The sequence below is a fragment of the Macaca fascicularis genome, chromosome 1, assembly GCF_037993035.2.
Source record: "Macaca fascicularis isolate 582-1 chromosome 1, T2T-MFA8v1.1".
Lineage (NCBI taxonomy): Eukaryota > Metazoa > Chordata > Mammalia > Primates > Cercopithecidae > Macaca > Macaca fascicularis.
The window spans coordinates 31940038-31965550 of record NC_088375.1 but is presented as its reverse complement, the minus strand read 5'-3'; the positions used below and the strand labels follow the sequence as shown (position 1 = coordinate 31965550).

Genomic DNA, 25513 nt, shown 5'->3' with positions numbered 1-25513 from the left:
CTGTTCATCTTAAAGTAAAGTAAGAGAGTAACCCTAAATAAAACAGATAAAAACATATGAGATAAATTTAGATTTAGGTGGACAATGCTTGCAAATGAGTAAATTAGATCCTGGATATAGTGTGGGGTAAAATTGTATAAGATTTCGGAAATGGACAAAAAGATTACTGAACATCATTTCAGTGGAATGGCTGGAACATCTGAGAATTGTGTGACAACACAGAAGTGTGTGCCTTTGTCTTTCACTAGGCTAGTTTACAACTCTCAACATATATAACATAATGGCAATGCAAAGTTTACTGTCCATAGCTATGCAAAGGATTCCCATTCATGGTAGTGCAAATGAATTGCAAGGTAAAGAAAATAAATCTCTAAATCAACTCCTTATTTTGATTGGCTCTAATACCTTACTGGTGCTCCATGTGAAAATAAAACCTAAAAGCTATTGGAATGGGAAAAACAAAACAAAACAAAACACTAAGTCTTGAGAGAGATGTGACTGCCCAGACTTTGTAGTCTCCCCTGGACTACCTGCATGCATGTAATCTGATATGCTTATTCAACAATAAATTGAATTTCTATGTCTATACTAGTATGGGGAAGTATTTTGTTGGCAGAATTTTTTCATTACACCAACATATGACAGTCCTTTTAAAAAATGTATTTAAAATAAATATAAAGAGTACTTAATATAATAAATATAAACAGAGTACTCTTTCGTAATTCCACATAAAATACATCAAAATTTAAAGTAATAGTTTTAGTCAGAAAGAATGAAACAAGCTGTGTCAGTGGTAAAATGAGAAATTCTAAACTATACAGCCTATTTGAGTGGTAATAGACTTGGTTTTAAAAAAATGTAACCCTTTAACAGTAGACATTTAAATGCACTGGCAATATAGCATAAAATTGACTCTGCTAAATGATGTGAAATAATAAGACAAATAATAAGGTCTGAGTGAAATAATAAGACAAAGACATCTTCTAAAAGCAAGTTAAATAAAACCATACTTGGGGGGAAGACCTAGCCAAATATAAAGAGTATCTATAAAATATATTTTAATTTTTAAGTTTTTAAACATTAAGATATTAAGATAGATTTTAATATTAATCCTTTAAAACCTATTTTAACACAGAGATTTTAATACAACAAATTAACATCAACTATGTAAATATAAAATTTTCAGTATGAAAAATAAAATTTTACCATTTTCCTAGCAATTCTCCCCAAGAATACAGGATCTTCTCAGGACAATCCTTAGACACATCACCTGTTCCACTTGAGAGTTCATTATCACTGTCTGCAGAAGAAACGCAAACACCAACAAACATTACTTTATATATTACAGTAGATACTTTAAATATCATAAAACAAGAAAAATGACTCTGTGTCTAATAAAACAGTCTTCTTTTTACATTATTACATGCATTGCAAAAATAATGGTAAGAACTTCATTAATCTTCAGTGCCTAGATATTTTAAAAGAACAAACTTTTATGAAAATGTCATATACAGTTTACATAACATGAAATTGAAAATACCTATAAATAAATAGCTATATCCAAAGAGTAATGTTTAAAAGGTAGTGGTGGCACAAATTGGTAATTCCTATACGGTGTTCTACTCCACAGATATTCTCAAATTTTATTAATGGGACCAACAAACATAAAAATTAAGGGTCAAACATATATACCTAAATATGACACTGAGAAACATATATGACATGAACACACAAACAACCAGAAATGTTATTTAAAAAAAAAAAAAAAAAGTTAGGTTTCTTAAGATGTATTCGGAAAAAAAAAAAAAAGATATTTTTAATTAGAGGAAAATTGAAATTGGCCTTTTTATATGGCAATTTTACAAAACACCTCAAAATGCAAAAGAATATGGGTTGATTTACAGTTTATAATCAGTGGTGAAAATGACCAATACTAAACTCTATAAACCTTTTAAGCAGTAGCAGAGGTAGTAGAGAAAAGAAAGAAAGAACAACAGACACAATTTACCTATTATAAAATATTCTTTGACACAGTACTACATAAGAAAAGGCTGGAGAAATACTATCAGAATAAAATAAGATAGCTGAAAATCTATCTGGCAGGTAACAAGTACCAAACTTTTATCAACACTGTGACAGTACAATAGGGATTGGCATTTAGTGGCTCCCACAGGGATCTGTGTTAAGAACAGTATTACTTAGCAAACCACAAAATCCAATGATCCAGTATTAATTAGCACACCACAAAATCCAATGATCTGAGTATATGCAACATCAGAAAACATTAATGTAATAAGTAATGGTTTATTTGGCCAGGTTAAAACATTAGGTCATAGCCGTACAAAAAAGATTTGATGACATATTTAATAAAATATAACCAAAATATGTCCACATACAGAGACAAATGTTTCATCATCTTTAAAGCAATACTAGGTAAATAAGAATTGTAAGGGACATTTAATGCAAAAAGTGAACATCATTCTGGTAATTAAAATGAAGGCAAAGAAAGTACACACTAGCATGACTGTTCTCACATAAGCAACTGTATGAAGCTTGTAATAAGTTCATCATGAAAATAACATATTTTAAAAGTTAAAGCAAATGAAATATTACTACTATAGAAGTAATGTAAACAGAAACAACTGAATGACATAAATAGAAACAACTAAAGCTTTACTGTTATAATACCCTGAGGAACTATCCCATGTAAACAACTATCTTTTATAACATTTATAATTTTTTATTTAAACTGAGGCACTTTTTACAGTGAAAGGAGACTATTAAAAATTATTCTTGGTCAAGTGTGGTGGCTCAGGCCTGTAATCCCTGCACTTTGGGAGGACAAGGAGGGCTTGAGCTCAGGTGTTTGAGACCAGCCTGGGCAACATGGTAAAACCCTGTCTCTATCAAAATTACAAAAAATTAGCTGGGCATGGTGGCATACTCCTGTAGTCCCAGCTATTCAGAAGGCTGAGATGGGAGGATCACTTGAGCCCAGGAGGCCACGGTTGCAGTGAGCTGAGATTGTGCCACTGCACTCCAGCCTGGGTGACAGAGTGAGACCCCATCTCAAAAAAAAATTATTCTGGAAGACAGGTTAAACTTAGACTATGTCATGCAAACAAGGACTGATAATTGGCCCACTTATAAACTATTACCAAGTATAGGTACTTATAAATTGGTATTCAATTAAGCAGAATCCAAGATCATCCCATCTAATACTTTATTCTGATCCACAGTAAATAATAATATGCCAAGGTTTCAGGCTTGTTATTTGATGATGTTGTACATGCCAAATTAGAGACCAGAATCTAGGAACACAACGAAAACAAAAAAAGGAAAAGGAAATAAACATTCCTGGATATCATAAATCTTGATTATAATAAAAATGAGAAATACTGATGACAGAAAATCTTTCAAATTTGTAATACTCTTGCTGGGAAAGGAATTCCTAAGCATAAGAACAAAATCAAAGATACCATTAAAAAGATTTAAAAATCTGATTACCTATAAATTAAAAACATCTATGACAGTATAGAGTATGTATATTTTTTAAAAGCAAAAAAATTTCTAACATTTGACAAATGGCTATTTTCACTAATATACCACAATCTTACTAATCAATAGAATAAAGAAAAATCCAACAGAAAACTGAGCTAAGGATATCAAGACAGTACAGGTCACAATATGTAAAACATGACTAAAATAAAAATGTTATAGAAAACCCATTTCATTAATCTTTTAAATGCAAATTAAAACAATGAAACATATCTACCAATTACATTGACAGACAGTATAAAAATTGATAATACTTAAGTTTTTCTAAAAGCATAAGGAAACAGGCAAGAAGGTTGATGTTTAAATAAGAACAATCTTTTTGAATTTATTAAGATGCTAAGTTAATATATCATTTCATCAAATGTATCCTCCAGAAACACATACTCCAAAGACATATGTGTAACAGGATTTTTAGTGTGTCACTGCTTGTAATAGTAAGAAACTGAACTATCAGCAATCCATCAATATGTTTTACTAGCTAAATTATGGTATATTCAAGAGTATTCCAGAGAACACTATCAAGTAATTTAAATGAATGGGATAAATTGGTCTATGCTGGCAACCACAGGTGGGAGGACAAGGATGCTGCCCAGTAGTCTGCTTGCGTGCATGCATGAGAGGTGGCAGGTCTCCAACTCTGGCCTTCCCCACTGACTGTTTTAGCACCACGTTTCAAGCTATAAACCAGTTTGGTACCCAATTGGCAGAAGCCATGGTGACCTTGTCACAGCTGCTGAAAGCCCACAGCAACAAAAACCTTGACAAAATTGACATGTCTTTGGATGGTGTCATCAAACCGAATTGAAAGCAAGGAAAAAGCAGACTTTTCCAAAACTAAACAGAAGACTCCAGCAATTTAGGATGAGAATACAATGGGTACTCCAACAGAATTCTGGTGTTGGTAAAACCAGTCTAAGCTGTAGAGGAAGAGTAATGCCTAGAAAGAGACATCCTCATGGATAATCATTGGCCTTGCAGTTAGGAAATCATCTGGAATTGGAAAAGGAATTAGTCCTATGAATTGTCCATGTCTAACTGACAAGAATACAAAACACTACTTTCCAGTGTTAAAAAGAAAGGCAAGCCTTCTGAAACAAAATGAAGTATGTAGGAAACCAGTTGCAGGTCTCAAGAGACCTAACCAGCTAAACAGAAAAAATAACATTACAGCCAATTTTACCAGGAGAAGAAATAAATTAAGCCATCAGAAAGACACTTCACAGGTAACTTTTCTTTTCGGAAGAGGCCTGAAGAAGGTTCAGGCCCAGTTGAACACGGAGCAACTGCTAGATGATGTAGTAGCAAAGAGAACTAGTCAACGCCAGACTTCTATCAGAAACGCAGGAATCTGACTGTATCTACTGACAACCCTGGAGCAGTACAATGCCCAGCAACTGAGAAACCATGATTAATTCACACTGCTGTACCTTCATTCTTTAAAAAACAGCAGCAAAAGAATATAAAGAAAAGTTCCCGTGGGTGTTTCCCTACAATCTGACATAAATAGTGTTGGAAAACAGACAGAGATAGTTTTGAATGAGCAGTTTGGGATCCTGAGAAAACAAAGAGCCACTCTCACATGTAACAAAGGGGGAAGTCACTTTTTAACTGTGGAATAAATCCCATGTTACAGGGACTATTGAGTAACGACTGTGTTTGAAAAGCTGAATTACTAGAAGAGTTCTTCACGGAAATTCAGAAACTTTACTTCAAAATATTTATAAGGGTAAGTAACACTTATTTTTCAAGGTTTAAAAAAAAGGATAAAATAATGCCCTGGAAGAATAACAGGGAGTATACATATCTGTTCTTAGACTTCACAAATGGCTCAGGCAGAACCCATTATCTGTTTGACTTCTTTTGTTCCTTGAGCAGAAGAAAATGACAGAGGGATATTGTTAGTGCTGAGCTTTATTTATTTATTTATTTATTTGGAGATGAAGTCTGGCTCTATCACCCAGGCTAGAGTGCAGCGGCACCATCTTGGCTCACTGCAACCTTCTGGGTTCAAGCGATTCTCCTGTCTCGGCCTCCAAAGTAGCTGGGACCACAGGGGCCCGCCACCACACCTGGCTAATTTTTTTTATATTTTTAGTAGAGATAAGGTTTCACCATTTTGGCCAGGTGGGCCCCAAACTCCTGACCTCAAATGATCTGCCCACCTCGGCCTCCCAAAGTGCTGGGATTACAGGCATGAGCCACCGCGCCCGGCCTAGTGCTGAACTTTTAACAAGGAATGTGGTTGCAGGAATTAGTCTCAGTTTAAAATGTTGGTGTTTAAAGGCTGTAAATGCATATTTACAAAGTTGTCCGATAGGGCCTTGGAGGAGAAGGTCCAATTTAAAAATCTGAAAATGTGTTTAGTAAATGAAAGTGTAAGAGGAAGTAGTAAGTTGAAGGACAGATAACTGAGATGAAAAACTCAAAACTGAGGTCCTAGGCATACTGTTTGGATTTAGTATATATAGTCTTGAGTCTAGTGTCCACAAATAATTCTTCAAATGATGTTTAGAAGAATTATAATTATTAAAATGAATTCACTACCCTGGATATTTTGATAGTAAAATTTATAGCCATAAAGTGCCAGACTTCTTACTTGAGAAGTTAAAATGTATAAGCTTTAGAGCTTGCTAAATTAAGTAATTTATAGCTCCAAAGACAAAAATATACTGGTATTTGTCACCAAAAAAAATTCAAAATTTATAATAGAGTTACATTGTAACCTTGTTGTTTACCTTTCACTCTGATTTATTGTATGGTATAAATTAAAGTTCAGAGGGCAGAGTAAGATTGCAGAATAGAAGCCTACACGAATCACACTCCCACACCCCCTGGAATACCAAATTTAAACAACCATCTGCACACAGAAAAACACTGTCGTAAGAAGCAAACATCAGGTGAGCAATCACAGTGCATGGTTTTAACTTTGTATTACCAAAAGAGGCAATGAGGAAGAATGGAGAGACAGTCCTGAGTTGCTGATACCAACCCACCCATATCCCTCAGCAGCCGCCTGTGGTGCAGAAAGGCAATTTGTGTACTTTGGGGATAAAGAACACAGCAACTGGGGGACTTCACATTGAATTCAGTGCTGCCCTGTCACAGTGGAGGATAGAGCCATCCTAGGTTCAGCTAGCGCCCACACACAGAGGGAGCATTTGGCCCAGCCCTAGCCAGCAGGGAAACACCCATCGAAACAGATGGAACTTGCTCAGCAAGCCTCAACACTGCAAACTGAAATGCTCTGGGATCCTAGGTAACTTGAAAGGCGTCTAGGACACAAAGACTGCAATTCCTAGGCAACTTCTAGCACTAGGCGTGGCTTAGAGCTAGTGAAATAGGGTGGCATGTGACCCAGAGAGACACCAACTGGCATGGCAAAGGGAGTGCTTATGTCATCACTTCCCCAACCCCAGGCAGTGAAGCTCCCAGCAAGAAAGTGTCTCCTACTTTCTGCTTAAGGAGAGGAGAGCAAAGAGTAAAGAGAACTCTGTCTTGCATCTTGGACACCAAGTTACTCACAGTAGAATAAGGTAACGGCAGAGTCATGAGGCCTCAATTCCAGTACCCAGCTCCTAGACAACATTTCTAGACACACCCTGGGCCATAAAGGATCCCACTGCCTTGAGGGAAGAACCCAGTCCTGGAAGGATTTATCATCTGCTAACTAAAGAACCCTTGGGCCCTGAACAACCAGCACTCATACCCACAAGTATACCATTGACCTTGGGCTCTGAGACATGCTGGTTTCAGGGGTGACCCAGCACAATCCAAAATAAAATTGGAGATAAAAAAGACATTACAATGGATACTGCAGAAATTCAAAGGATCATTTGTGGCTACTATGAGCAACCATATGCCAATAAATGGTAAAATCTAGAAGAAATGAATAAATTCCTAGACACATACAACCTACCAAGATTGAACCATGAAGAAATCCAAAAGCTGAACAGAACAATAATATGTAACAAGATCGAAGTCCTAATAAAGCCTCTAAGTAAAGAATAACTTGAGACTTGATGGCTTCACTGCTGAACTCTACCAAATATTTAAAGAACTAATTCCAATCCTACTCAAACTGTTCTGAAAGATAGAGGAAGAGGGAATACTTCCAAACTTACTCTAGGAGGCCAGTATTACCCTGATACCAAAACCAAAGACATACCAAAAATGGAAAACTATAGGCCAATATCAGTGATGTACACTGATCCAAAAATTGGCAACAAAATACAAGCAAACATGAGTTCGACAATACATTAAAAGGATCATTCATCATGACCAAGTGGGATTTATCCCTGGGATGTAAGAATGTTTCAACATATGCAAATAAATCAATGTGATCCATCATATCAACAGAATGAAGTACAAAAACCATATGATCATTTCAATTAACGCTGAAAAACCACTCTGTAAACGTCATCATTCCTTCATTACAAAAACCCTCAAAAATGAGGATAGAAGAAACATACTTCCATATAATAAAGGTCAAATATGACAGACCCACAGTTAGTATCATACTGAATGGGGAAAAACTGAAAGTCTTTCCTCTAAGATCTAGAACAAGACAAGGATGCCCACTGTCACCACTGTTATCCAACAAAGTACTGAAAGTTCTAGCTAAAGCAGTCACACAAGAGAAAGAAATAAAGGACATTCAACCTAGGAATACAGCTAATTAGGGATGTGAAAGATCTCTTCAAGCAGAACTACAAACCACTGCTAAAAGAAATCAGAGATGGCCGGGCGCGGTCGCTCAAGCCTGTAATCCCAGCACTTTGGGAGGCCGAGGCGGGTGGATCACGAGGTCAGGAGATCGAGACCATCCTGGCTAACATGGTGAAACCCCGTCTCTACTAAAAATACAAAAAACTAGCTGGGCATGGTGGCGGGCGCCTGTAGTCCCAGCTACTCGGAGGCTGAGGCAGGAGAATGGCGTAAACACGGGAGGCGGAGCTTGCAGTGAGCCGAGATCGCGCCACTGCACTCCAGCCTGGGTGACACAGCGAGACTCAAAAAAAAAAAAAAAAAAAAGAAATCAGAGATGAGCAAAAACAAATGAAAAACATTCCATGCTCATATACAGGAAGAAGTATTGTGAAAATGGTCAAACTGCCCAGTGCAATTTACACATTCAAGGCTATTTCCATCAAACTACCATTGACATTCTTCAGAGAACTAGAAAAAAAATTTTAAAATTCATACGGAACCCCAAAGAAGATTGAATAGCCAAGGCAATCCTAAGCAAAAAGAAACAAAGCTGGAGACATCATGCTATATGACTTCAAACTATACTACAGGGCTATGGTAACCAAAACAGCATGACACTGATATAAGAACAGACATATAGAACAATGGAAGAGAATAGGGAACCCAGAAATAAGACCGCACATCTACAACTATCTGCAACAAACCTGACAAAAACAAGCAATGAGGAAATGATTCCCTATTCAATAAATGGCACTGGGATAACTGGCTAGCCATATGCAGGAGATGAAAACTGGACCCCTTCCTTACACCATGCACAAAAATCAACTCAAGATAGATTAAAGACTTAAATGTAAAACCCAAAACTATAAAAATCCTTAAAGACAACCTCAGCAATACCATTTGAGACATCGGCACAAAGATTTTATGATGAAGATGCCAAAAGCAACTGCAACAAAAGCAAAACTTGACATATGGTACCTAATTTAACTAAAGAGCTTCTGGCACAGAAAAGAGAACAATAACAACAAAACACTATCAACAGAGTAAACAGACAACCTACAGAATGAGAGACCATTTTTGCAATTTATGCATCTGACAAAAGCCTAATATCTAGCATCTATAAGGAACTTAAACAAATTTACAAGAGAAAAACAACCCCATTAAAAAGTGGGCAAAGGACATGAACAAACATCTCCCAAAAAAAGACATACATGGGGCCAACAATCAATGAAAAGACCTCAACAACACTGATCATTAGAGAAAAGCAAATCAAAACCACAATGAGATACCATTTCATACCAGTCAGAATGGCTATTACTAAAAAGTCAAAAATAACACATGCTGGAGAGGCTGTAGAGAAAAAGAAATGCTTATACACTGTTGGTGGAGTATAAGTTAGTTCTGCCTTTGTGGAAGACAGTGTGGCGATTCCTCAAAGACCTAAAGACAGAAATACAATTTAGTCCAGCAATCCCATTACTGGGTATACCCAAAGAAATATAAATTGTTCTATTATAAAGGCACATGCACACGTATGTTCACTGCAAAACTATTCACAATAGTAAAGACATGAAATCAACCTAAATGTCCATCAATGATAGACTGGGTAAAGAAAATGTGGCACATATACACAATGGAATGCTACGTAGCCATAAAAAAAATGAGATCATGTCCTTTGCAGGGACATGGATGGAGCTGGAAACCATCATCCTTAGCAAACTAACACAGGAACAGAAAACTGAATAGTGCATGTTCTCACTTATAAGTGGGAGCTGAATGATGAGAACACATGGGCACATAGAGGGGAACAATACACACTGGGGCCTATCGGATGGTTGAGGGTGAGAGAAGGCAGAGGATCAGGAAAAGTAATTAATGGGTACTAGGCTTAATACCTGGATGATTAAATAATCTGTACAACAAACCCCCATGACACACATTTATCTATGTAACAATCTGCATATGTACCACAGAACTTAAAAGTATTTTTTAAAAGGTAGAAATAAAGGGCATCATACTGAAAAGGAAGAAGTCACATGAAACTTGCTTGCAGATGATACCATCTTATATTTGGAAAAAACTTAATTCTCCACTAACAAAACCACTAGAACTGATAAATTCAATGAAGTTTCAGGATACAAAATATACATACAAAAATCACTAGCATTTCTATATGCCAACAGTGAACAATTCAAAAAGGAAATCAAAAAAGTAATCCCATTTACAATAGCTACAAATAAAATTAAATACCTATAAATTAACTTAACCAAAGAAGTAAAAGATCTCCATAATAAAAACTATAAAATGCTGATGAAAAAACTGAAGAGGACACCAAAAAAATGCAAAGATATTCCATGTTCATGGATTGGAAGAATCAATATTATTTAAATGTCCAGACTACCCAAAGCAATCTACAGATTTAATGTAATCCGTATCAAAATACCAATGACATTCTTCACAGAAATAGAAAAAAATCCTAAAATTTATATGAAATCACAATAGACTCAGAATAGTCGAAGTTATTCTGAGCAAAAAGAACAAAACTGGAGCAATCACATTACTGACTTCAAATTATACCACAGAGCTACAGTAACCAAAACAGCATGGGACTGGCATGAAAAAAGACATCGAGACCAATGGAATAGAAGAGAAAACACAGAAACTAAGTCCATGCATCTACAGTGAACTCTCTTTTGACAAAGATGGCAAGAATATACATTCGAGAAAGGATAGTCTCTTCAATAAATGGTGCCAGGAAAACTGAATATCCATAGGCAGAGGGATGAAACTAGGTCCCTAACTCTTGTCATATACAAAAACCAAATCAAAATAGATTAAAGACTTAAATCTAAGACCTAAACCTAGAAAGCTACTACAAGAAAACATTGGGGAAACTCTCGAGAACATCAATCTGGGCAAAAATTTCTTAAGTAATATCCCACAAGCACAGGCAACCAAAGCAAACATGAACAAATGAGATCATATCAAGTTTAAAAGTTTCTGCACAGCAAAGGATACAATCAACATAGTGAAGAGACAACCCACAGAATGGGAGAAAATATTTGCAAACTACCCATCTGACAATGGATTAATAACCAGAATATATAAGGAGCTAAAACAACTCTATAGAAAAGAATTTAAAAATCCAATTTAAAAATGGACAAAAGATTTGAATAGACAGTTCTCAAAAGACATACAGATGGCAAAGAGGCATATGAAAAGGTGCTCAACATCATTGATCGTCAGGAAAATGCAAATCAAAACTACAATGAGCTATCATCTCACCCCAGTTAAAATAGCTTATATCCAAAAGTCATGCAATAGCAAATATTGGTGAGGATGTGCAGAAAGGGGAATTTTTGTACACTGTTGGTGGGAATGTAAATTAGTACAGCCACTACAGAGAACCGTTTGGAGTTTCCTCAAAAAACCAAAAATAGAGCTACCATATGATCCAGCAATCCCACTGCTAGGTATACACCCACAAGAAAGGAAATGAGTATATTAAAGATATATCTGCACTCCCATGTTTATTGCAGCACCACTCACAACCGCCAAGATTTGGAAGCAACCTAAGGTGGTATATGTACACAACAGAATACTATTCAGTCACAGAAAAGAATGAGAGTCTATCATTTGCAACAACATGATTGGATCTGGAGGTCATTTTGTTAAGTGAATAAGCCAGGAACAGAAAGACAAACATCAAATGTACTCACTTATCTAGAGGAGTTAAAAATTTAAACAACTGAACTCAGGGAGATAGAGAATAGAAGGATGGTTACCAAAAGATGGGAAAGATAGTAGGGGGATAGGGTGGAGGTAGGGATAATTAATGGGTTAAAAAAATAAGGTTAGAAATAATGAATAGAGGCCAGGCATGGTGGCTCACGCCTGTAATCCTAGCACTTTGGGAGGCTGAGGTGGGCGGATCACCTGAGGTCAGGAGTTCGAGAACAGCCTGACCAACATGGAGAAACCCTGTCTCTACTAAAAATACAAAATTAGTCAGGCGTGGTGGCGCATGCCTGTAATCCCAGCTACTCAAGAGGCTGAGGCAGGAGGATCACTTGAACCTTGGAGGCAGAGGTTGCAGTGAGCCGAGATCGCACCACTGCACTCCAGCCTGGGCAACAAGAACGAAACTCTGTGTCAAAAAAAAAAAAAGAAAGAAAGAAAGAAAGAAATAATGAATAAAATTAGTAGTTAATAATACAATAGGGAGACTATAATCAATAATAATTGTACATTTTAAAATAACTAAAAGAGTATACTAGGATTGTTTTAACACAAAGGATGTTTCAGAGGATAGATACACAATTTTCCATGATGTCATTATTATTCTACACAAGGCTGTACCAAAACAGCTCATGTATCACATAACTATATACAGCTACTATATATCCACAATCTTTTTTTTGAGACAGAGTCTCCCTCTGTTGCCCAGGCTGGAGCGCACTGGTGCGATCTCAGTTCAATGCAAGCTCCACCTCCCGGGTTCATGCCATTTTCCTGCCTCAGCCTCCAGAGTAGCTGGTACTACCGGCACCCACCACCACGCCCAGCTTATTTTTCATATTTTTTTAGTAGAGACAGCATATTTCTGTGTTAGCCGGGATGGTCTCGATCTCCTGACTTTGTGATCTGCCTGCCTTGGCCTCCCAAAGTGCTGGGATTACAGGTGTGAGCCACCATGCCCGGCCATCCACAAAATTTTTTTAAAAAAATAAACAAAATGAATAAAAAGGGTAAATATCAAAGTCCAATATTAAGACAGGAGATGAAAACTAGAAAAACTAATTAATTAATTAATTAAAAATCAAGAGTTTATGGGGAGAAAAGAGTTCCTCTCTCCACCTCTGATAGGATGGAAGGAGTTAGTCTGTTGTACCAAGATACTGCTAAAAGTCATCAGATGTTATATACTGTAAATTACGGTATAATGCCAAATACACCAAAATACCACAGCTACAAGTTGTATGTTTGGTCATTTTGAAGCTTGGCATATTAGTTTACTATAATGTTAAAAACATCTAAGCAAGCGATAGTTTCTCTAGAGCATATTATTAGTGTTGACTTTTCCTGCAAAACAAAAAAAAACATTATCATTCTTATTTTCATAAATAATGTAACTTTTATGACTATACAGATCTTTTTGAAAAACTGTAAGAAATTATGCCAAACTATTACTAGCAATTATGTTTCAGTACCTCCAACAGTATCTTACCACATAGCAAGCACGAAATATTTAGGGAATACTTTGTTTATTTCTGAGTTTTATATTTCTGAAATATTCTAATCTCTTATAAGTATGCATAATGATAAGGATGGCAAAAAAAATTTAACTTTTGAACAATTCCTATTGCTATATGAAACAAAAACCTATTATTATAAACTCCAACAATGAGCTATAAAATCTCACTGTTAACAACAATTACTGTCTTCCTGACAAGCTCCCAAATTATTTTCCACTACAAAAGGATATTAGAACTATAAAAACCTAGATTATCAGAGGAGAATCACAGGAAAATAAAAGATAATGAGCACAATTTGAAGTAAAACCAGATCCCTGATGAACAAGTAAGGGAGAGGCAACAGCAAATCAGGGGCCAAACAGTTGGATGGAAAAACAGTTCTTGGCCAGGGAGGCTAGGAACCCCAGGCTCTTATTAAATGTCTTCCTTTTTTATCTATATTCCATTCACTGCTCTAAATTTTAAAGGCATTAACCCATTTAATCCTCTAAAAACCTAATGAGGTAGTCACTATTAGTTTGCCCATTTTAAAAACGAGAAAATTGAGGCAGAGAGAGGTTAAGTAACTTGCCTAAGGTTATCCTGCTAATAAATGATAAAAGGTTAGAATTCAACCTGTGTTTGAATCCAGAGTCAAATACTACCTTCCCTTATAATTTTTCCCACCATGTTTTGTAGAGGAGGCTGTATCTGGCATTCAGCAGATATCAGTCTGTGTGCCAAGTGCCAATATGCAGTAAATGTTGGGCACTCGTGCCAAAAACAGAAAAGCTAGGCACATTAAAGGAACATGCCCAAGAAACAGTAAATTGGGGGAAGATTTAATTGAGAGACTTCAAGGGGTAAAATTCCCTTGATGCCCAGAAAGAACAAAAATGAAATGAATATCCCAGTCACATCAAGCATATGACCCAGATCTATCTTCCTCTCTGAAGAAACCAATAATCATGAGTGTTTTAAACACTTTGGCAGCCTGCCAGAGAGGAATAAAGGAGCTGAAGAAAAGTAAATTAAATTTCCTACTGTAGTAGATAAGACAAGTTTCTAGATAGGATGAATAAGCTAAAAAGGAAATAAGAATGAAAAAGACACTGGAGACCAAAGTACAGTAAAAGACACACTGAGAAGGCTTACAAGTAGAACATGACGAAGAAGAAAACAGAAGGAACAATGCAACAGTGCAGATATGTAAAGGGGTAATTGAAGGTTTTGAAAAAGCAACTGTATCCCATTACACATACAAAAAAATAGGGAGGACAAATAATAGAAAGAAGCTTAGCCAAATCCTACTTTTCCATCATAATTCAGGTTAGGGGTTACCCTCTTCTGGCTGGGTTAAATATTGCCCCCTTTAGGCCTATACCATCATAACACTTAGCACGTCATATTATAATTATCCATTTTCCTCCACATTTTCTCCCATACTATGAGTTTTGTGATAGTAGTGGCCACTTTTATTTCTATATTTGCAGTGCTAGATTAGTACTTGGCCATAAGAGTATTCAAAATTTCCTCAATGAGTGAAGGGAGAGGACAATGGAAAATCCATTAAAACTAGGAAAAATGTATGCCTTGGAAATAAATGAACTTTAGCATATAGGCATTTGTGTGCAGACATGGGTAAAAGGCAACTAGGTTCATTCAGTCTGTTAAAAGTATACCCTATCCAACAGACAAAACGGACTCTCTGTGGCTAATTGAGATGCTCAAACTTAAGACAGAACCAGGCGGCCATCCTGGGTGAGGGAGCAGTCATGTACTCTGTGTTCTCAGAAAGATGTAAAAGTGTCACAGGCCCTCCCTTTCTACAATCAAGCCAAACCAGTTCCTGATGTCTGTGCCAAGATAAATAACCAAAAACCCTATACCACCCGCCAGGCATTTGAAAGAAACATCTGACAGAGATCTCTGGTTTAGGGCTTGGAAAGCAACCAATCAGGACTCACCTGCCCCAGCCAATCAGGGCTCAGCCGTATCAACGAATCAGAACTCCACTGTGCCAACTATTGGGAACTACATGAATTTAAATCTTTCATTTGCATAAATGGACCTGATTGGGAATTTAGGAAGCGTATTTTTCTATAAAATCCAAACCTTCTCTTTGTTCTCTGAAATGCATTCTTCATTTTACACTGACGGCTATGTTTCCCTGGTTTGCAAACTGTTGACTGGGAAAAAAGTCTCTTTTCCCCAAATTCCTTTTTAGAGAATTTTGTTCACAAGTCATTCATAACGCATAGGTCCCGAAGTCAAATGGCCTAGATTTGAAGCCCAGTTCCAACATTTATTAGTTGTGATACGGGTCAAGGTATTTAACCTCTCTGTGCTTCAGCTGTCTGTATCTAATAACAGTACTCATCTTAGAAAGTAGTTGTAAGAGATAAGCAAGTTACTATATGTGAAACATGTTATTAGGGTGCCTGGCAAAGGGCAAGAGCTCTATAAGTGTAAGCTATCACAAGCCATTACCATTTAACAAACATGAATGCCTACTGGCACAGGTTTGAGGAATATATGAGAGGAAAGTGGAGATATTAAATGTATACTCTTCTTTACCCAACTCAGGAAATAAAGAAAGATGAGAGACAGGTTTAATATAGCTAAAGAGAACTGCACAGTCAATGCAAGCCTTATGCTCCCTTTATCAACTCCCATTTCCTGGAAAACTGGCCAGTCCTTCCTTTTTGCTATGTAGACTTCTACTATAATACATATAAAACTTTCATGAAAACATGTTTGGTTTTATTTACTCGTGTGTTTAATATCTACAATATTCATGTTTACATGTATTTTCTCTTTCCTAGAATCCAGGCTCTTTGAGTGCTGGGACTGTATCTTATTTGTTGTTATACAGTAGCTTTTAGCACATGACACTGGAATGTGAAATAAAGAATTTTTTTGTTAGTGCTTTATTTTTAGAATATATTCACATGCTTAGGGTAAGGAAAAACAATAGAGAGACAAAGACGAGGAACTGAGTACATTCCTTAAAAATATGAAAGTGCCCAGATTTGGGGACGTGACTGATCAGGAGGGCACTTTATCTTTTGACTGGGACTTTGGGAAACTATGAAGATGTTAAGAAAGGAAGTTAAGAAAATTCATACCTAGCAGTCCCAACTTCCTCTATAAATTTTAACATTAGAAGAGATCTCTGAGAGACTATGCTTAACTTAGGGAGTAGAATTTGGTGAAGTCTCCTTTAATATGCCTAACTTCAACTCCTTTTCATGAACGTTTTCCTCATCTATTGCGGTTTACTGTTTTCCTTCAAAAAGCAGTACTACACAGAGTATACAAGATGTCATCAGACCCATACAGTAGGACTACCACTTCAATCTAAACATGTGTTGAATGGAAATAATAGTCTCAATCACATAGTGTTGTAAAAATTAAATGAAAATATATATGAAGTGCTAAACATAATACCTGACACACAGTAGTACCCAAGTGTTAGCTATCATTCTTTGAATTAATATTATTGTTATTGAGTCTTCTGCTTTATGTCTGTCACTTCAAAGGTAACTAAAAACACATTCCCAGTTTGTTTTATCTCTTATTATCCACTGATTTTTAACATGTAGAGATCAGTAGCTAACTGTGCAACACCAAAATAAGATACAATAGATGTAAATTTTTAGATCAAACAAAATAAATATGTATGATACTTCAATCAAAATAATTTCAGGGCTGTTTCTCTTAATTTTGGTCACTCCCGGCTTTGAAAAAAAAATTGTGTTTCTATTAGCAATGCTTTTCATCCTAATAATAAAAGGAAATTTTCAGAATCAGTATTAATTGACATTATAAAAGAAATATCTATACACACAATTCTTTTTTGTTTTCAAATAAAGTTAAAAATAAATCACAAAATTGGGGCAAAAATACACAAAATCTCATTTTTTTCTTTTCTTTTTTTAACCAGAGAATTACTTTAAAAGCTACCAAGTAGAACACAAATAAAATGCAATTGAGGGTCTTCAGAGATTTTTCTCTTAATTTTACTGTTTTTAGTAAATAAATCCTTGCTTAAAATAATATAGGCAACAATAGGTTCTATAAACTTTCCTCTAACCACAACAAGGGAAAAAAACCCAAAATCTTATTAATCATGCAAGCCTGTAGGAAGCAGCACAGATCAGAAAAGGTAATAATCATACTTGTATAACTAGAATAATATAAAAGTGATCTATTTTCATTACCTCCATGTAAATTAGGTCATTTTGGACTGTGAAAGACTAAAACCACGTGTATGATCTTAAATGCAATATAATCTCTCGTTTCTCAAATGACAGAATCAGAATACTATACTTGTTCTATAGAAAAGCTGACATACAAATGTAAGCCATTAAAGCTAACACAAATCATCTTTAATTTCTTAAATATTATAACATTTCCCACTGTCAAAAGCAGGGTGCTTTATTATAGAGAGAAGATTCAAGGTAGAAAAGACTACAACTCAAATGATTTCTTTCCCAACTTGAGCATCATCACTGTCATTCTGAATCTAGTAACAAGTGTTTAATTAAAAATCCCTGCAGCTGCTAAGCATAAGTGATTAATAAAAACATATCATTAATCATTGAAGCCCGTCAAAAATACTCGAGACCTAGGGCAGTCAACACATCTTATCTGAAGAACAGTTAACAATATTAAGGAAAATGCTTTCTTAATCACAGGGTAGCATGTGGTTATCATTCAATAACTGAGGAATGTCTACTTGAATTTATTATCTATGACTCTTTTTTCAAAGTAAATTGAGAGGTAGCAAAGGAGAGAAGCACTCTGCAGGTGATAGGAAAGGATACATAAATAGCTACAGAAAGGATTAGTTTTAAACATACATTCAAAGAAAGGCTTTTTATAAGGCAGCCAATCAATTACAATAAAAAAATTAAGCAAGTGTTGGAGGTAATAGAAGCAAAGCTTCCTTTGAGCTGGAGCTGCAAGGTAAAAATTAATTAATAAAAATTAAATTGAATTAAAAGAAAGAAGCAAAGTGGTGGAAGAAAAGAAAGAACCCATCAAGATAGCTCAAACTTAACTAATGGATGAAAAGGAAGCTTGCTAACATCTGTTAGATGTTAGATGTTAGATGTTAGAGCCCATCTCTAACTGGGCAGATCACTGTCTTCAATCAAGCGTGGAATTCTAAAAGGGAAAATACAAAGCAATAATAAAAGAGAAAAGTCCACAATACTAGCCAAAACAACAACATGAAATCAGATAGTCAAGGAAGTAACAATGAGACCAGGTTCATATCTGCATTCAGATTTTTGTATAATCCCCTCCTAAAGTCTATTTGTACCACTGAAAAGAACCAAACTGAGTCACTGAGCAAATTCGAATACCAGACATGGTAAAGACAGAGTAGCTATCAAGGAAAGAGGCACTGGAGTGAGGAAAAAAGACAGTCTTGAATTCCTACACCATCACTCCCTCATCCCTGGACGGTGCCTGTGTGTTTCAGAGACAGGATCCGTGTACTTGGGGGAGACAGAGCACAGTGACTGTAAAACTTTGCATTGGAACTCACTGCTGCCCTATCATGGCGGAGAGTAACACAGGACAAAATTCAGCCCATGCCGAAAGAGGGAGCATTTAGACCAGCCCTAGCAAGAGGGAATCCCAGCAGTCAGTGAGTTCCAGGTAGCCCCACCACCACAGGCTAAAGCACTCTGGGCTCCTAAATAAACTTGAAAAGCACTCTAGGCCACAAGGACTGTAATTCCTGGAAAGTCCTGGTGCCGTGCTGGGCTTGGAGCAAGGGAACATGAGGTGCATGTGACGTAGACAGACACTAGGTAGGGCAGCCAAGGGAGTGCTTATGTCACCATTCCTGTAATTCTAGGCAGCGCAGCTTGCAGCTTTGGTGGATACTCCTTCCAATTTGAGGAAATAAGAGGAGAGAGTAAAGAGGACTTTGTCCTGGAACTTAAATGCCAGCTGAGCAATAGTAAAATAAAGCACCAAGCAGAGTCCTGAAGCCCCCATTCCAGGCCGTCACTCTCAGATAACATTTCGCAACACACTCTAGGTCAAAAGGGAAAAGGGAATCCACTCTTGGTAGGATTCATCACCTGCTAAATGAAGAGCACTTGGGTCTAAAATAAACATCAGCAGTAGCCAGGCAATAGAGCCACAGGCCATGGACAAGACCTTGTACAATGCTGGCTTCAGGTCTGATAAAGGACAGTCCCAAAGGTGGTAGCCACAGAAATGGTTGTGTCACCCCTCCCCAAACACCAGGTAGCTCAGTACACAGACAGAGACTCTCTTTGGAGAAGAGTAAGGGAAGAGAACAAGAGTCTCTCTGCCTACTAAAGCAGAGAATTTTCCTGGATCTTACCCAAGACCACCAAAGAGGTACCTCTAAAATGCTGCAAGGATCATTAGATGGCTTGAGGTGCCCTCTTATGCAGATATACCTGCAGTGACCAAAGACTTAACTCACAACACTCAATTCATTGAATACGTGGAAAGCCTTCCCAGGAAGAACTGGTACAAATAAATCCAAACTTGAAGACTACAATAAATACCTAATTTTTCAATGCTCAGACACCCAACAAACATCCATAAGCATTAAGATCATCCAGGAAATCATCAACTCCCAAATGAACTAAATGAAGCACTAGTGATCAATCCAAAAGTAACAGAGATATGTGACCTTTCAAACAGAGAATTCAAAATAGCTGCTCTGAGAAAGTTCAAAGAAATTCAAGATAACACAGAGAAAGAATTCAGAATCGTTATCATATAAATTTAACAGAGACTGAAATGATTTTTTTAAAATCAAGAAAAAAATCTGGAGCTGAAAAATTCAACTGACATACTGAAGAATGAAGCATAGTCTTTCAACACCAGAACTGATCAAGCAGGAGAAAGAATTAGTCACCTTGAAGACAGGCTATTTGAAAACACACAATTAGAAGAGATAAAAGAAAGAAAGAATAAAAAAGAATGCACCGTAACTACAAAGTCTAGAAAATAGCTTCAAGAGGGCAAATTTAAGAATAATTATCCTTAAAGAGGAGGCAGAGAGAGAGAGAGATCAGTTGCAGAATGTGTATTCAAAGGGATAATAACACAGAACTTCCCAGCCAGGCGTGGTGGCTCACGCCTGTAATTCCAGCACTTTGGGAGGCCGAGGCGGGCGGATCACGAGGTCAGGAGATTGAGACCATCCTGGGTAACATGGTGAAACCCCGTAACTACTGAAAAAACAAAAACAAAAAAATTAGCCGGGCATGGTGGCAGGCACCTGTAGTCCCAGCTACTCGGGAAGCTGAGGCAGGAGAATGGCATGAACCCAGGAGGTGGAGCCTGCAGTGAGCCGAGATCATGCCACTGTACTTCAGCCTGGGCGACAGAGCAAGACTCCATCTCAAAAAAAAAAAAAAAAAAAAAAAAAACCACCAAGAACTTCCCAAACCTAGAGAAAGATATCAATATTCAAGTACAAAAAGGTTACAGAACACCAAGCAGATTTAACCCAAAGAAGACAACATTAAGGTTGTTTTGTAACACGCAAAGGTCGAGACTGTATAATACCCAGAGGTCAATCTAATACCCAAAGGTCAAGAATAAAGAAAAGATCCTAAATGCAGCAGGAGCAAAGAAACAAATACAATGGAGCTGCAATATGTATGGCAGTAGACTTCTCTGTGGAAACCTTACAGGCCAGGAGAGTGCCATGACATTTTAAGGTGCTGAAGGTAAAAAAAAAAAAAAAAAAATCTTAGAATAGTATATTCAGTGAAATAGCCTTCCAACATGAAGCAGAAATAAAGTCTTGCACAAATCAACAAAAACTGAGAGATTTTGTCAACACCAGACCTGTCCTACAAGAAATGCTAAAGGGAGTTCTTCAACCTGAAGGAAAAGGACATTAATGAACAATAAGAAATTATCTGAGGATACAAAACTCACTGGTAATAGTAAGTACACAAACACAGAAAATGACAACACTATAATTGTGCTTTTTAAACTAGTGAACTACTCATATTTTGGGTAGAAAGATGAAAAGAACCTGTTAAAAAATAACTACAACTTTTCAAGACTTAGACCTAAGATAATAAGGTATAAATAGAAACAACAAAAAGTTTAAAAGAGGGGCAAATGAAGGTAAAGTGTGGATTTTTTATTAGTTTTCTTTTTGCTTGTTTGTTACTAGGTTAGTGCAAAAGTAATCAGTTTTTGCTATTGAAAGTAATGGCAAAAACTGTGATTACTTTTGCACCAATCTAATAGTATGTTTGTTGTTGCAATCAGTGTTAAGCTGTCATCAGTTTAAAATAGTGGGTTATAAGATGTTATTTACAAGTTTCAGGGTAACCTCAAGTCAAAAAACATACAAAAGATCACAAAAAATAAAAAGCAAAAAATCAAAGCACATCACCAAAAAAAAAAAAAAAAACCTTCACAGAAAGGAAGATAGGAAGAGAATACAACAAAGCAACAAGAAAACAAATAACAAAATGGCAAGAGTAAGTCCTTATTTATCAATAATAATTCAGAATGTAAATGGACTAAACTCTCCAATAAAAACACAGAGTGGCTAAATGGATTTAAAAAATAAGACCCAACGATCTGTTGCCTACGAGAAACAAACGTCACCTGTAAAGACACACAACAGACTGAAAATAAAGGGATGGAAAAGATATTCCATGCAAATGGAAGCTGCAAAGAACAGGAGAAGCTATAATTAGACAAAACAGGTTTCAAGAGAAAAATTGTATGGCTCACAACCTGTAATCCCAGCACTTTGGGAGGCCAAGGTGGGCGGATCACAAGGTCAGGAGATCAAGACCATCCTGGCTAACACAGTGAAACCCTGTCCCTACTAAAAAATACAAAAAAATTAGCTGGGCATGGAGGCAGGTGTCTGTAGTCCCAGCTACTCAGGAGGCAGAGACAGGAGAATTGCATGAACCCGGGAGGTGGAGCTTGCAGTGAGCCAAGATCACACCACTGAACTCCAGCCTGGGCAACAGAGCAAGACTCCGTCTCAAAGAAAAAAAAAAAACACACACACACACACACACAAAGAGGGGTCACTATGTAATGATAAAGCAGTCAATTCAGCAATGGAATATAATGATTGTAAATATATATGCACCCAATATCAGAGCACCAGATATATAAAGCAAATATTAGAACTAAAGAAAAAGATCAGCCCCAATATAATAGCTAGAGACTTCAACACTCTACTTTCAGCAATGAACAGATCATCCACACAGAAAGTAAACAAACAAACATGGAACTTAATCTGCACCATAGTCCAAATAGACCTAACAGACATTTGTAGAACATTTCATCCAATGGCTACAGGATATACAAATTCTTCTCCTCAGCTCATGGATCATTCACAAGGATAGGTCATCAGTTAGGCCAAAAAAAAGTATTAAATTTTTTTTAAAAACTGAAATTATATCAAGTGTCTTCTCTGACCACAACTGAATAAAACTAGAAATCAATAACAAGAGGAACTTGGGGAACTATACAAACACATGGAAATTAGACAACATGCTCCTGAATGACCAGTGAGTCAATGAAGAAATTAAGAAGGAAATTTTAAAATTTCTTGGAACAAATAAAAATGAAAACACAACATACTAAAACCTATGGGATACAGCAAATGCAGTACTAAAAGGAAAGTTTATAGCTATAAGCACCTACATCAAAAAAGTAGAAAAACATCAAACAACGTAACAATACAACTTAAAGAACTAGAAAAGCAAGAACAAACCAAACCTAAAATTAGCAGAAAAAAAGAAATAATAAATATCACACCAATCAACAAAATGACAAGTTTTTTTTAAAAGATAAACAAAATTGACAAAACTTTATCCAGATTAAGGAAAAAAAAGAGATCCAAATAAATGAAATCAGAGATAAAAAGACATTACACCAATACTGCAGATATTTGAAGGATTATTAAAGACTTCTATGAGCAGCTACGTGCCAATACATTGTAAAACTTAAAATAAATGGATAAATTCCCAGACACAGACAACCTACCAAGATAGAACTATGAAGAAATCCAAAACCTGAATAGACCAATAAGAAGTAATGAGATCAAAGTCGTAATAAAAAATCTCTCAGCAAAGAAAAGTCCAGGATCTGATGGCTTCATCACTGAACTTTACCCAACATTTAAAGAAGAACTAATATCAATCCTATTGAAACTATTCCAAAAAAAGGAGGAGAAGGGAATACTTCCAAACTCATTCTACAAGGCCAGTATTGCCCTGATGCCAAAACCAAAAACACATTTAAAAAAGAAAATTACAGCCCAATATCCCTGTTGAACAATTACACAAAAATCCTCAACAAAATGCTAGGCAAACCAAACTCGATAACACATTAAAAAGATCATTCATCATGACCAACTGGGATTTATCCCTGAGATAAAAGGATAATTCAACATACACAAATCAATCAATGTGATACATCATTATCAACAGAATGAAGGACAAAGACCATATGAGCATTTCAATTGATGTTTAAAAATTTTTGATAAACTTCAAAATCCCTTCATGATAAAACCCCTCAAAAAAAAAATTGGATACAGAAGCAACATATCTCAACACAATAAAATCCATATACAAAAGACCCACAGCTAGTATCATTGTGAATGGGTGAAAACTGAAAGTCTTTCCTCTAAGATAATGGAACACAACAAGGATGCCCAACTTCACCACAGTTATTCAACATAGTACTGAAAGTCCTAGCCAGAGCAATCAGACAACAGAAAGGTATAAAGGGCACTCAAATTGAAAAGGAAGAAGCCAATTACACTTCTTTGGAGATGATATGATCTTATATTTGGAAAAACTAAAGACTCTACCAAAAAACTATTTGAATTGATAAATCCAGTAAAATGCAGAATCCAAAATCAACATAAAAAATCAGTAGCATTTCTATAAGTCAAGAGCAAACAATCTAAAAAATAACTAAATACCTATGAATTAACTTAACCAAATAAGCAAAAGACCTCTATAATGAAAACTATAAAATACTGATGAAAGAAATCAAAGAGGACCCCGAAAAATAAAAAGATATTCCATGTTCATGCACTGGAAAAATCAATATTGTTAAAATGTCCATACTACCCAAAGCACTCTACAGATTCAATATAATCCCTTTCAAAATACCAATGACATACTTCACAGAAATAGAAAAAACAATCCTAAAATTTATATGGAATCACAAAAGACTCAGACTAGCCATGGCCATCCTGAGCAAAAAGAACAAAACTGGAAGAATCACATTACCTGACTTCAAATTATACTAAAGAGCTATAGTAACCAAAGCAGCATGGGGTTGGCATTAAATAAAAGACACACAGACCAATGGAACAGAAGAGAGGACACAGAAATAAATCCATACATCTACACTGAACTCTTTTTTGACAAAGGTGCTAAGAACCTACATTGAAGAAAGGACAGTCTCTTCAATAAATGTTATTGCTAGGAAAATTGAATATCCATATGCAGAGGGATGAAACTAGGCCCCTCTCACCATATACAAAAATCAAATCAAAATGGATTAAAGACTTAAATCTAAGACCAAAACCTATGAAGCTACTACAAGAAAACACTGGGGAAACTCTCGAGGACACTGGTCTGGGCAACAATGTATTGAGCAATTCCCCCACAAGCACAGGCAACCAAAGCAAAAATGGACAAAACGGATCACATCAAGTTAAAAAGCTTCTGGTAAGTGGATAATTACCAAGTGTTTCACACATATTTTCCTTATTATTAACTAGAAAGTGTAATTAATTCCATTGTGAATCAGTCACTCAGTCTGTTTCCACAGTGGCCAGTGCACTCACAAGGTAGTATGGGGATTCTGTTTCAGAAAAGGGGAAGCAGTAGATGACTCTAACTCTTCAAATTCAAAGATTCACTGAAAATATGCAGGTGTATCACTATCACCATGATGTGTGAATGATCACACCAAGGTAATCACTGAATCATTTTTTAGTC

The 25513-nt window shown here is 36.3% G+C and overlaps 1 protein-coding gene and 1 pseudogene across 19 annotated transcripts in view; one reads left to right on the top strand and one right to left on the bottom strand.

Annotated features, from left to right (window-relative positions):
• Positions 1 to 25513, bottom strand: part of RABGAP1L (RAB GTPase activating protein 1 like) — a 799577-nt gene that overhangs the window by 593215 nt on the left and 180849 nt on the right. For all 19 annotated transcript variants that reach the window (XR_010581946.1, XM_065531860.1, XM_065531858.1 and 16 more), the window contains one exon: positions 1207 to 1300. Coding sequence is in view for 18 of the 19 variants with exons in the window: in XM_065531860.1 (XP_065387932.1) it covers positions 1207 to 1300 (94 nt within the window). In the remaining variant the exon portion in view is untranslated. The remainder of the gene's footprint in view (positions 1 to 1206; positions 1301 to 25513) is intronic.
• Positions 4405 to 5216, top strand: LOC123575310 (UAP56-interacting factor pseudogene; annotated as a pseudogene).